A 12435-nucleotide genomic window follows, 5' to 3' on the forward strand; every position below is an offset into this window, starting at 1 on the left:
ATAACTAAACACGCTAACCTGGTTTTCAATCAACGGTACATACACAAGCTAACCATGTATGAATATTATGTGTTGGTATACATTCAGCTTGATAGGTACGTCCATATGCACTCAAATTGTCCTTTAAAAATCACATTGTCAAGCTCAGAATTTTACGGTTTGGATTTTTTTATTTTTTCCGGCCATTGGCAGTCGTGGTTTTCAAAGGTAACCACTAATTTGACAAATTCTTATAGTGGTAATTTGTCCTATATATTTCACTAATATAGTATCATAAAGTTGTATCCATACTCATTAACGTTTCATTTCACGCTGCCCCTGTAGACAAACGGACCCACATTTGAGGTAACGCTAACCTGTGACGTCATAGCATCCCTGGATATACAGGAAGCTCAATTATATCATTATTATTATATAACAATATTACATATTAAAAAAAATTATCAAAATTCCACATGTGTTAAAGTTTTTCTAAAATTATATAACATGAAATTTCTTCCAGAAAGGTGTTTACAAACAATTGGTTTTTTTTTTTTTTAATAATATCGGTGTTTTTTATTACATGCTTTACCCTAATAAGGAGATGACCAACGTAGGTATATCTATGCATTATATGTATAATCTGAGGTATAATTGAGCTTCTGAATTTTATTCGCTTTTATAGAAATAACATAACTGTTTTGTAAAATGAGAAGTCAAAAGTCGAAATTATTTAGAAAGTATGTGCCTTATTTTTTGTGTCTATATTCCTGTATGTGTAATAATAATTGAGTCATACGATTTCACATGTAATTATCGGTAAATAAAAAAGAATATAACAAGCTATTTTTGGCCTCAAAATGTATGTTACGTTATGAGCTGATTCGGTGCTGTGCTGATGAGGTGATTCTGACCAAGGTTAACTTATTATTCCATATACCAATGGGAAAATAAGTTACTAAGTTCCGAATATTTTCTCTATTTAAATTGTAGTTTATTGGTACGATTTTTGACTTTTTTATAAACTACCATGAAAATATGAAATGCTTACCTAACAAGTTTTGAAACGTTATGAATGCATGCAAGTTATTTTCAATTTAGATGATAACAAATATCTTTCGACCTGCAGGGTGAATTGGAACAGCAGTTGCTCCAAGCCAACCCCATTCTTGAGGCGTTCGGAAACGCGAAGACAGTCAAAAACGACAATTCGTCCAGATTTGTAAGTAGTTTTTGAGAAATATTCGATGGTAATTATGATGAAGGTGTTTGGGACACAGAACCAAACAATATAGTTTGATATACCTAGCTATAGACTAGAGAACCCGGGCAAAAATATTTATGCCCAAGCGTAAACCCATCTGAAGTTTACTTTAAGATTATTTAATGTTAAGATTTTATTTGAATATTGGGGTTTTAAATAATTTTTCACCAACAAGTCCTTAAAGAAATAATACAGACCTAATTCTTGTACAATTATTTCAGGGTAAATTTATAAGAATAAACTTCGACGCGTCAGGTTTCATAGCTGGCGCGAATATAGAAACGTACTTACTAGAGAAATCAAGAGCGATTCGGCAAGCGAAAGACGAGAGGACATTCCATATCTTCTACCAGCTCCTAGCGGGCGCCACGCCGCAGCAGAAAGCGGAGTACATCCTAGAAGACCCTAAGAGTTACCCATTCTTGTCAAACGCCCTGTTACCAGTCCCAGGAATCGACGACCCGGCAGAATTCCAAGCTACAATAAAGTCTATGAATATTATGGGCATGAACAATGAAGACTTCAACTCGATATTCAGAATAGTGTCCGCTGTTCTCTTGTTTGGATCGATGCAGTTCAAACAGGAGAGGAACTCGGACCAAGCCACGTTGCCTGATAACACTGTGGCGCAGAAAATCGCACATTTGTTGGGTAAGTTTTGCATACGTATCCATCTTTGCAGAATGTTTTGTCATGATGTTATCATGTTTATTTTTCTTTTACAGGACTTTCGGTGACGGAAATGACGAAAGCTTTCCTCAAACCTAGAATCAAAGTGGGTCGCGATTTCGTAACGAAAGCACAAACAAAAGAACAAGTAGAATTTTCAGTGGAAGCCATCGGCAAGGCGTGCTATGAGCGTCTCTTTAGGTGGCTTGTGAACAGGATAAACAGATCCTTGGACAGGACCAAGAGGCAAGGAGCCTCTTTCATAGGCATCCTCGATATGGCCGGCTTCGAAATCTTCGAACTGAATTCCTTCGAACAGCTATGCATCAACTACACCAACGAGAAACTCCAACAACTGTTCAACCACACGATGTTCATACTAGAACAAGAAGAATACCAACGGGAGGGTATCGAGTGGAAATTCATCGATTTCGGCCTAGATTTACAACCTACCATCGACCTTATCGATAAACCTATGGGAATTATGGCGTTGCTCGATGAGGAATGCTGGTTCCCCAAAGCCACAGACAAAACTTTTGTGGAGAAGTTAGTATCAGCTCACTCCGTCCATCCGAAATTCATGAAGACCGACTTCCGAGGAGTGGCAGACTTCGCAATTATCCATTATGCTGGCAAAGTAGACTATTCAGCAGAAAAGTGGCTGATGAAGAACATGGATCCTCTGAATGAGAATGTGGTATCACTGCTCCAAGCGTCACAAGATCCTTTCGTTTGCCACATATGGAAAGACGCGGAAATCGTCGGCATGGCGCAACAAGCGATGACTGACACACAATTCGGCGCAAGAACAAGAAAAGGCATGTTCAGAACCGTCTCTCAATTGTACAAAGAACAGCTAACCAAACTGATGGCGACACTAAGAAACACGAATCCCAACTTTGTCAGATGCATCATTCCGAACCACGAGAAGAAAGCTGGTAAAATCGAGGCGCCATTGGTCTTAGACCAGTTGAGGTGTAACGGAGTCTTGGAAGGCATCAGGATATGCAGACAAGGTTTCCCTAACAGGATACCATTCCAGGAATTCAGACAGAGATATGAACTGCTTACACCTAATATAATTCCCAAAGGATTCATGGATGGAAAGAAGGCTTGTGAACAAATGATCGAGGCTTTGGAACTCGATCACAATCTATACAGAGTTGGTCAGTCGAAAATCTTCTTCAGGGCAGGAGTTTTGGCTCATCTCGAGGAAGAAAGAGATTATAAGATCACAGATCTGATCGTGAATTTCCAAGCGTTCTGCAGGGGTTTCCTCGCGAGGAGGAACTACCAGAAGAGGTTGCAGCAGTTGAACGCTATCAGAATCATACAGAGAAACTGCGCGGCGTATCTCAAATTGAGAAATTGGCAGTGGTGGAGATTGTATATCAAGGTATGTTTGAGAAGACACTTTTTAGAAATATAAATGAATAGATATAAAATACAAATATTTGGCAAGTACTATAGGTCTAATTTAGTAGGTTTAATAAAGAATAACAACTGAGTGAGTATATTTTTAAGCACCTACATCAATTCAAGCATCAACATTCATAAATATTATACATATTGCGGCAAAGAATCTTATATATTCACATTTGCCTTTGTTCTACAGACCTATATAAAGGTATAATAGTTGATAGTTATGAATCCTAGGGCGTGTTATGAAAACAGCATTCCTGCCTTTATTGTTAGTTAAGTATATAGAGAAACGTGAATGAACTACTCGTACGAAGTTGATACACGCTCATATTTGTTTATATTAAATAGTACCTATATGGGAATTATAAACGGTTGTTGCGGTTTAACATGTACGAATTATATGCTGTTGATTCATATAGGATATTATGTCTTCTTTATCGTAATTATGATCTTCTATGATTAAAGTTTTTTTTTTTTGAACGGAAATTCAAGGAAAGGGAAGGTATAGTTAAAACTAGTTTCTTATACTTGTGTACGTTTTTATTAAAGTTTTATCTATAAAAATAAATACAAATATTAATTGTATATCCCCAGGTGAAACCCCTGCTAGAAGTGACGAAGCAGGAGGAGAAGCTCACGCAGAAGGAGGACGAGCTGCGACAGATCCGAGACAAGCTGGAGACTCAACAGAAACAGTGCAAGGAGTACGAACAGAAATACCAACAGGCCAACGCTGAGAAGACACAGCTAGCTGAACAGCTGCAGGTAACCAACCGTCAATGAACTGTATGAATGTCATTAAGCAAACACAAACTGTGCTATTAGTGTTTGTGATGCGCGCGCACACCTAGTACCTACCTTAGTTTTTCTTTTGTTTTTATATATGTGTATGTAAATAAAGAGTATTTTATTATATTGTATACCCCCAGGCGGAGTTGGAGCTGTGTGCGGAAGCTGAGGAGTCGCGCGCGCGCGCGGCGGCGCGCAAGCAGGAGCTGGAGGAGCTGCTGCACGACCTGGAGGGCAGGATCGAGGAGGAGGAGGAGCGCTGCAACGCGCTGCAGCAGGAGAAGAAGCGGCTGCAGCTCAACATTCAGGTCTGACAATATCTCTACATAATGATGATTTTGGCGTAGCGATCACCTAGTCCGTCCAGGGTTCGATTCCTAGCGCGGACACGGGCAAATATTTGTAATTGATCACAGATGTTTACTGATCACATATTTATAAGATCCTGTTTCACCATTTTATGATAATACACAAATATAAAAAACTACAACAAATTGATACAAATCATATATATAATATACATATAAATAGATATTGCATGAAACGGAGTGGTAATGTTCCTTAACTCATTTCTTAAAGACTGAAGAATTCTTTATACCCTTATCCTAATACTAACATAACCCTTTAATTTCAGGACCTAGAGGAACAGTTGGAGGAAGAAGAAGCAGCCCGCCAGAAGTTGCAATTGGAGAGAGTGCAGTGCGACTCTAAACTGAAGAAGCTGGAAGAAGACCTGGCTCTTAGCGAAGACACCAACCAGAAACTCGTTAAAGAAAAGAAGGTAAATAAAAAAAAAAAAAAAATTGTTTATTACAAAGCTGGCACATCATACAAGATTAAATTATCATATAAAGTCACTTAAAAGTAGAAAATGCTAAGAAAATTGTTTAAAATAGTTATTTTCCTTATTTGTCTAGACAGTATTGCTTATGACAAAATCGCTTTGTCTAATGAAAACAGAAATTAAGTAAATCTACCGTCTGTTTCCGGTGAAGGAAAACCTCATGATGAAACTTGCACACGCTAGTCGTAAAAGTAATGTCAGATGTCTGAATGCTACTTTAATAAAATCTGACACTAACACACACGACAATAGAGAAAGAACAACAAACACGTTTTCTACATTCAAAAAAATTCAGCAGAATTAAAGATCTGCTTCAAAATTGAGTTGCAAGATTCCACTCGAACATAAACCCTCGTAAAACGATACATCCGAACCCTGTCACCCACTTCCACCAAAATTAATCTCCTTATTTCCAATGATCACACAATGTTACTGTGGGCGAGTGTCCCGGAGTGCTGAAACACAGGATTTTCCTAACTCAGGCTCCAGTCCACACACTCCCTTTTTAAATACTACTGATGTAATTAGAACCTACCATACCTACCATAAGGTAGAAATAAACAATTTTTTCTCGTACATAAATGTTTGTCAATGTATTCTTATAGCTACTGGAAGAGCGCGCCAACGACCTGTCTCAAGCGTTGGCGGAAGAAGAAGAGAAGGCGAAACACTTGAGCAAACTGAAAGCCAAACAGGAGTCTGCCATCGCTGAACTGGAAGAGAAACTACTCAAGGTGAGCAACTAATTTGTTATTTCTTATGGTAAATAATAAAATGTATATAGATATTTGAATGGCTTGGTCTATTGCCGATATTGGTCTTGATACCAGTAACACAGGGTTACTGGTATCAAGATGGTAGATGGAAGGGACTCCACCGACAAGAACGACGTTCTTAAATGATGATGATGACTGGTATCAAACGCAAAACCTCCTAAAGACTACTTGGGTAAATCAAAACAAGCAACTTTTGTTCTACGTATTTTCGTGATAATAAAATATATAATCTAATTTGCGATTCTACATATCTTAACTCTATGTAATAGCCAAGCAACGCGAGACAGTACGGTATTGGAATCGAACATAGAGTTAACGTTTTATAGAAACTACATTAAAACTAAAAAAATAATTTGTGTTTTGTATTTATTACGTTTAGACAAAATCGTAGAACAAAAGATGTTAGTCTCTATGTACCTTATTATGCGCCTTTGGAATGTTATGCGTTAGATACCAGTAACCCTGTATAATTGGTATGTATATTGGGAGATAGGGGCCAAAGTGATTATGATAAAGGTGTTTAAATAATAAAACACGATAATTAAAAGTCACTTCATCGAAAAATCCTGAATCATGGATTGAAGTGGACATAAAAGAGGAAAAAGAACCGTCGATATTCAAGATGGATTTTAGTCGACACAGAGAATTAAAATCAGGTTTATTAATTATGCCATTTTCTATTTATTTATTTTTGTATAAGTATACATTTGACCAATGGACTTCCTCAAGACAAAATTTGACTGCAAACTAAAGATGATATAAACATATTGGTATGTACACTCTTATGTGCTGAATGTTGTACATTCTTATTCCGTAGGACCACCAACTCCGTCAAGAGGTGGACCGCGCGAAGAGAAAGCTGGAGACCGAGCTCCAAGATGTCAAAGAACAGCTGGTCGAGAGGAAGGCGCAGCTGGAGGAGTTGCAGATTGTACTCAGTAAGTAAAACACTCCTTGTCATTCATACATTACAAGAAAGTTCAGTGCCCCAGTAGTGCCTCAGCAGTTTATGAAAGCTAAACTATGCTATGTCACTATTGCACTTTAAAATATTTGACATTGACAGAACGGGACAAAACATACTTTTAGCTTAAAGTATACTTTAACTTGTTTAAGATTAAAAGAGTAGCAAACCGTTGTGCCACTGATTAACAAATATTGTTACCCGGGCATACTAAATTTCAGCTGAAATCGATGAGAAGTATGGTGAGGTAGTTACAACAGGCTAACTAATAATCACGACCGGGTATATATAATGTAAATGTTTGAATTTGTTAGCAAAACGCGAAGAAGAATTGGCCCTAGCGCAAAGCCGACTGGACGAGGAGGGCGGCGCGCGCGCGGCCGCGCTGAAGAGCGCGCGCGAGGCCGAGGCGGCGCTCGCCGACGCGCACGAGGACCTCGACGCCGAGCGACTCGCGCGCGCCAAGGCCGAGAAGCTCAGGAGGGACCTCAATGAAGAATTGGAGGCGTTGAAGTCGGAATTGTTAGATTCCCTGGACACTACTGCCGGTAACATCCAAATCTCTAAGCTTTTATGTCCACGAATGAAGATCTTAGGACAGATAGCGTTAATGATAATGCTACGGTAAATTTTTCGTATTATTGGATTCTCTCGATACTATTACTGTTAGGCCAGTAAGGTTAAAATAGGTCTTTGCTAATGACGACGAGGACCTGAAATCTGAAATATAAAAGTGACAAAAATTTGTTTTTTTTTTTTTAAATAGAGTGCAATGGTTTTCGACAAACTTTTCTTAAATAACTTAACCAAATATTTGTAATACTTGTGTCATATTAAAACTGAAAATAATATAGTATATATTGACGACCTCGGTGGCGCAGTGATAAAGTGTTTGCCTCTGAACCGAGAAATATCCCGGGTTCGATCCCCGGCGAGGTCTTGATAGAAAATGATCTTTTTATGATTGGCCCGGGTCTTGAATGTTTATCTATATATTTGTTACAAAAATATATTAAACGAGTTACAAGAAGCCAATCATAGGTCCCCGCTAGCAATTACAGAAATACATAGATAAAAACGAATTCAGAGCAGCAGACCATACACGTACAAAATAATAATAACAATTTGTAATAAAGATTAAGATTGATGTATATGACCCAAGCGCAACAAGAGCTGCGGTCGAAGCGTGAGCAGGAGGTGGCCGTGCTGAAGCGCAGCCTGGAGGAGGAGGCGGCGGCGCACAGCGCGGCGCTGGCCGACCAGCGACACAAGCACTCGCAGGAGCTGCAGCTGCTCACCGACCACCACGACCAGCTCAACAAGGCCAAGGCTGGTGAGTTGCTGCGAATTTCCAGATTATATTCTGACCGTGTACCGAATTTCATAATTCGTGCAGGAGAATTGGCGTGAAAGAGTAACGAACGTACACACACACATTTTCACGAACTTTTCCATTTATAATATTAAGTACTTAGCTATACGGCTCCGACCCGATTGCTCCGTTGTCCACCGCTGTTTTGACGTCCGTCGACGGCACATGTTTTTATATCTGTGGTCGACGGATCAACGGAGAATTGTATAGAGTTTCGACGCATGTCAATTTGAAGTCTATGGAAAACTGTCAATCTCAACCTTGATGTTGGCAAAATCATTGTTTTGGCGAACGATGGAGCCATGACACTTGAAAAGAAAACAAAGCGCAAAGCATTACATTGTCACTACGGAGCAATGTATAAGTAGATTCTATGCGTGCGAAGCATCACAATGATTAGGTGCGTAGATAAAGCGTGAAGAGGTTACAAATGAACTTATTTCCCCATTAGTTAGGATTAGAAATAAACAATATGAAATTACTGAAAATTTTACACACGTCCTATTTTAGACGTGTAATTTACAATATCACTTGTTTACGACATTAACATAAAGTTATGGCCTCTATAGATAAAAATAAAAAAGCAAAAAATTCTACTTTCAAACATCATTCAAACAGTCGTCAAACTTCAAACCTTGACAGTGCCATACCGTAATTTAGATCGTATTTACATTAAATTTTGTAGGGTTTATTTGTATAATGTTAAAAGATGGGTTCTATGAAAGAACGTAGACAGAAAAACGTGAAGTTTGGACTATCGAAAGATGATAATTATGAGGAAGATAAGTGTTTTTCGGGGGAAGAGGGGGGATTCCATTCTGCAAGGGATTACTGGCAGCACAGGTGTTGTAGCAAGCAAGCCGGTCCTGAAGTCAGGCAGGACCTATCCTCCATCATAGGTAAAGTCGAATTTGCACTGAAGTGTTAGTCGCGTGAACACAAATTAAATTTTGTAAGCTTGTCGTCGTTTCTTGATATTAAATTTGGATTGGTTTCAAAGTAGGGAAACACAAGTTTCCTCCCGTTCCACTCTAACCTTTATTTGCATTTGTTTAGAGATTATTTTTGTATGAAGAAGTTTAGTGCTTTTAGTTCTTTTATGTTACCAACATGACTAAAACATTATTTATGCTTGTTCATTTTTTGTTTATATTGAAATCTTATTTTGGGTTTTATTATATATATTTCTTGCCAGAAATTATTATTATTATTGCCAGATTTGGCTATACAAACGCGTACCACGTTACTAACGTTCACAGGCTGTTTTTTTCCTTCCGATATCCACTCAACAATATCACGGAAAAGCTCGTCAAACGGCATACATTGCTGGTTTTTCATTGTATTAAATAATAACACTTATACAAACTGCGTAACTTTCACGAATTCGCTTCTGCGTCCAAGGATAGCGTGGAGTCGGCATAAAAGAGAAAACACGTGGACGCAGTGACACGCGTGACTTTATGTTACGGGTGAATTATTAGTGTTTATTAAATTGTACCATACACGGTAATTAATTTAATTATTTTATAAATAAGTAAAGTACTGGTACAATATTGACGACCTCAGTGGCGCAGTGGTAAAGTGCTTTCATCTGAACCGAGAGGTCTCCGGTTCGATCCCCCGTCGGGTCATGATGGAAAATGATCTTTTTGTGATTGGCCCGGGTCTTGAATGTTTGTTTATCGTTGAGTTAGTATCCCATAATACAAGTCTCGAATTTACTTTGGAGGCTAGCTCAATCTGTGTGATTTGTCCTAATTATATTTATATTTATTTATAAATGTAAATTTTATGAATGTTTAATTTTAATAAAATGATTCTTTATTAAAAAAAAAAGTCAGACTTATGAAACGCTACACGCCGCGTTCAAACGCTTGCGAAATTCACCCTTACATATAATATCAAATCGGAAACATTCGACTATACTGAATGAGCAATGTGTAATCCCAGCGTTGGAGAAGGCGAAGGCGACGCTGGAAGCGGAGAACGCGGACCTGGCGACGGAGCTGAAGTCGTGCAGCGGCGCGCGCGCGGAGGCGGAGCGACGCCGCAAGCAGGCCGAGGCCACGCTGGCCGACCTGGCCGCCAAGCTGCAGGAGGTCGACCGCGCCAGGTCACTCTCTAGTCACTAGACTATTTTGGCATTCAAAAGTACCCTATGTGTCAAATATGATCAAATGTGATGGAAGAAAATCAAATATTGTTTTGCTTTTTCTATAACAAAAAAAATGCAAGGAGGGGGCAGCTGTTGTAGCTGCCCCTCCTTGCCCGTATCTCGCTACGTCCTCGATTACCTATCACCTCTTTCAAATCTCGCAAGTTAAATTTCACCTAATTCAATTAAAATTCAACTTGGGCTACTCTGTCTCTCTGGAAGGTTTCGAGTCTAACGTGTACAGTCAGATAGACGCGGCAGTTGAGCTTACCTTGAACAGACAGGCACGACAGAGGACTTTGTTCATATATTGAAACTTTAGTCATTAAAATTCACTTTCCCCAGATCGGAAATCCAAGAGAAGTGCGTGCGTCTCCAAAGCGAGGCGGAGCAAGCGTTAGCGCAGCTAGAACAGGCGGAACTCAAAGCCTCCGCCGCCAGCAAGATGGCGGCCGCCGCCGGCGCGCAGCACGCGGAGCTGCAGGCGCTGCTGGACGAGGAGACCAAGCTGAAGCTGGCGCTGCAGACGCGGCTGCGCAACGTGGAGCAGCAGCTCGACCAGGCCCGGGAGCAGCTGGACGACGAGGAGGAGGCCAAGAGGAATCTGGAGAAGCAGGTGAGATACATCAGTTAAATTAACGGGACTTAGCTCGAACTTTTTTTATTGGAAACCGATACAGGTGAGATACAAGTGGTTGCCTATGAGATGCTATTAAAAGTTGATGGAGAAACACGTAATACCTGCGCACAGATATAATATATAAATATAAGGTCACGTTTCTTAATTGACGACCTTGGAGAAAAGGCTGCGGTGAAGTTTGATGCGCCGCTTCTTCTTCACATGTACTTTGAAATTTTATCGACGTGAATGTCAAGACCAAAGAAAAGTGAGCAAAATTTGTAACGTTTCATGGGTAAAGGTACCATATAGACGGTTTTTTAAATGTTTTTATACTTGATCTGATTACTATGTATATGCGAAAATCTATCATGGGGTATATTTACCTATGGCGTCAGCGTAATATTTGTAATATGCATAAAAAGGTTATTTTTGTGTAAAGAAACATTCTAATATGCGTAAAGAAATTTCGTCTAATATTTTTATCTTGTCTGACAAAGAATAGGCTAGTTGACAATTTTTTGTTTTAATAACTATTCGAAGGCCAACATATTAATAGAAACACCTGTGTCCTCCCCAGGTGGCGGCACTCACGCAGCAAGTGGCCGACGCGAAGAAGAAAGCGGAAGAAGAATCGGAAAACGCCGCCGCGCTTGAAGAACAGAGGAAGAAGCTCAGCAAAGACATTGAGGCGCTCTACAGGCAGATTGAGGAGTTGCAGCAGAACAACGACAAGTTGGACAAGAGTGAGTCGTGATTGTATTTGATTTTTTTTTACAAGTTTTTATTTCACCTGCACGTATATATGAGGGATAAATGTTAAATCGAGTGGAATCTTAGAAGTCAATTTTGAAGCAGATATTCTTCAACTGGTTGAGTTGAAATTTTGTATTAATATTTGTGTTTGTATTTTTATTTGTGAAATTGTATTTTTAACGGCTGCAATCATAATTGTGCAAATTCGGGCGAAATTTCGAGGTCGCCTATTGGATATTGCATCCAATAAGTTATTCGTCAAGCTTTTAGCTTAACCATCCTGGATGTTCGCTCACGTTTCCACACTGCTACTGAGAAGAGTATTCACGACGGTATTTCAAGCACGTTTTATGACAATCACAGTGTCATTTTTCAGTTTGTTTTGCCTTGATGCTTTTTGCGTGTCGATGGCAAATCCGGAAACGGTACACCATAGTGTACTAAGCCCGTTAATGTTACTTTATGATAATGCTTATTGTTTTCTATTCTCCAGGCAAGAAGAAGATCCAAGCGGAGCTTGAAGACACGAACATTGAACTCGAAGCGCAACGCGCCAAGGTGCTCGAGTTGGAGAAGAAGCAGAAGAGTTTCGACAAGGTATAGTTTTTTATAAAGTATTTCGCGAACGGTAGTTTGTAACTTTTGTGCATAAAATTTGTGATTTGTACATTTTGAACAATAATTTATTACAGATAAATAAGCCCTTTGGTTAAATTTTTAAGGAAAATCCCAAAAGCAGACCTATATTTTTATAGATAAGTTTATAAACCATTGCCATATACATATACCACTGCTCCGCCTGCGGTAGCCTATGTATGACCCTCTG

At 39.2% G+C, this 12435-nt stretch overlaps 1 protein-coding gene across 3 annotated transcripts in view; it reads left to right on the forward strand.

The window, feature by feature from the left end:
• zip (zipper) overlaps positions 1-12435 on the forward strand; it is a 69565-nt gene that overhangs the window by 48092 nt on the left and 9038 nt on the right. For all 3 annotated transcript variants that reach the window (XM_053751456.2, XM_053751454.1, XM_053751455.1), the window contains 14 exons: positions 1109-1201; positions 1465-1894; positions 1969-3308; positions 3929-4099; positions 4264-4431; positions 4758-4904; positions 5573-5701; positions 6561-6681; positions 7022-7255; positions 7870-8040; positions 10030-10192; positions 10580-10850; positions 11434-11599; positions 12103-12206. In XM_053751456.2, coding sequence (XP_053607431.1) covers positions 1109-1201; positions 1465-1894; positions 1969-3308; positions 3929-4099; positions 4264-4431; positions 4758-4904; positions 5573-5701; positions 6561-6681; positions 7022-7255; positions 7870-8040; positions 10030-10192; positions 10580-10850; positions 11434-11599; positions 12103-12206 — 3708 coding nt within the window. The remainder of the gene's footprint in view (positions 1-1108; positions 1202-1464; positions 1895-1968; positions 3309-3928; positions 4100-4263; positions 4432-4757; positions 4905-5572; positions 5702-6560; positions 6682-7021; positions 7256-7869; positions 8041-10029; positions 10193-10579; positions 10851-11433; positions 11600-12102; positions 12207-12435) is intronic.

Source organism: Plodia interpunctella, chromosome 11 (assembly GCF_027563975.2).
Source record: "Plodia interpunctella isolate USDA-ARS_2022_Savannah chromosome 11, ilPloInte3.2, whole genome shotgun sequence".
In the NCBI taxonomy this organism is placed as follows: Eukaryota; Metazoa; Arthropoda; class Insecta; order Lepidoptera; family Pyralidae; genus Plodia; species Plodia interpunctella.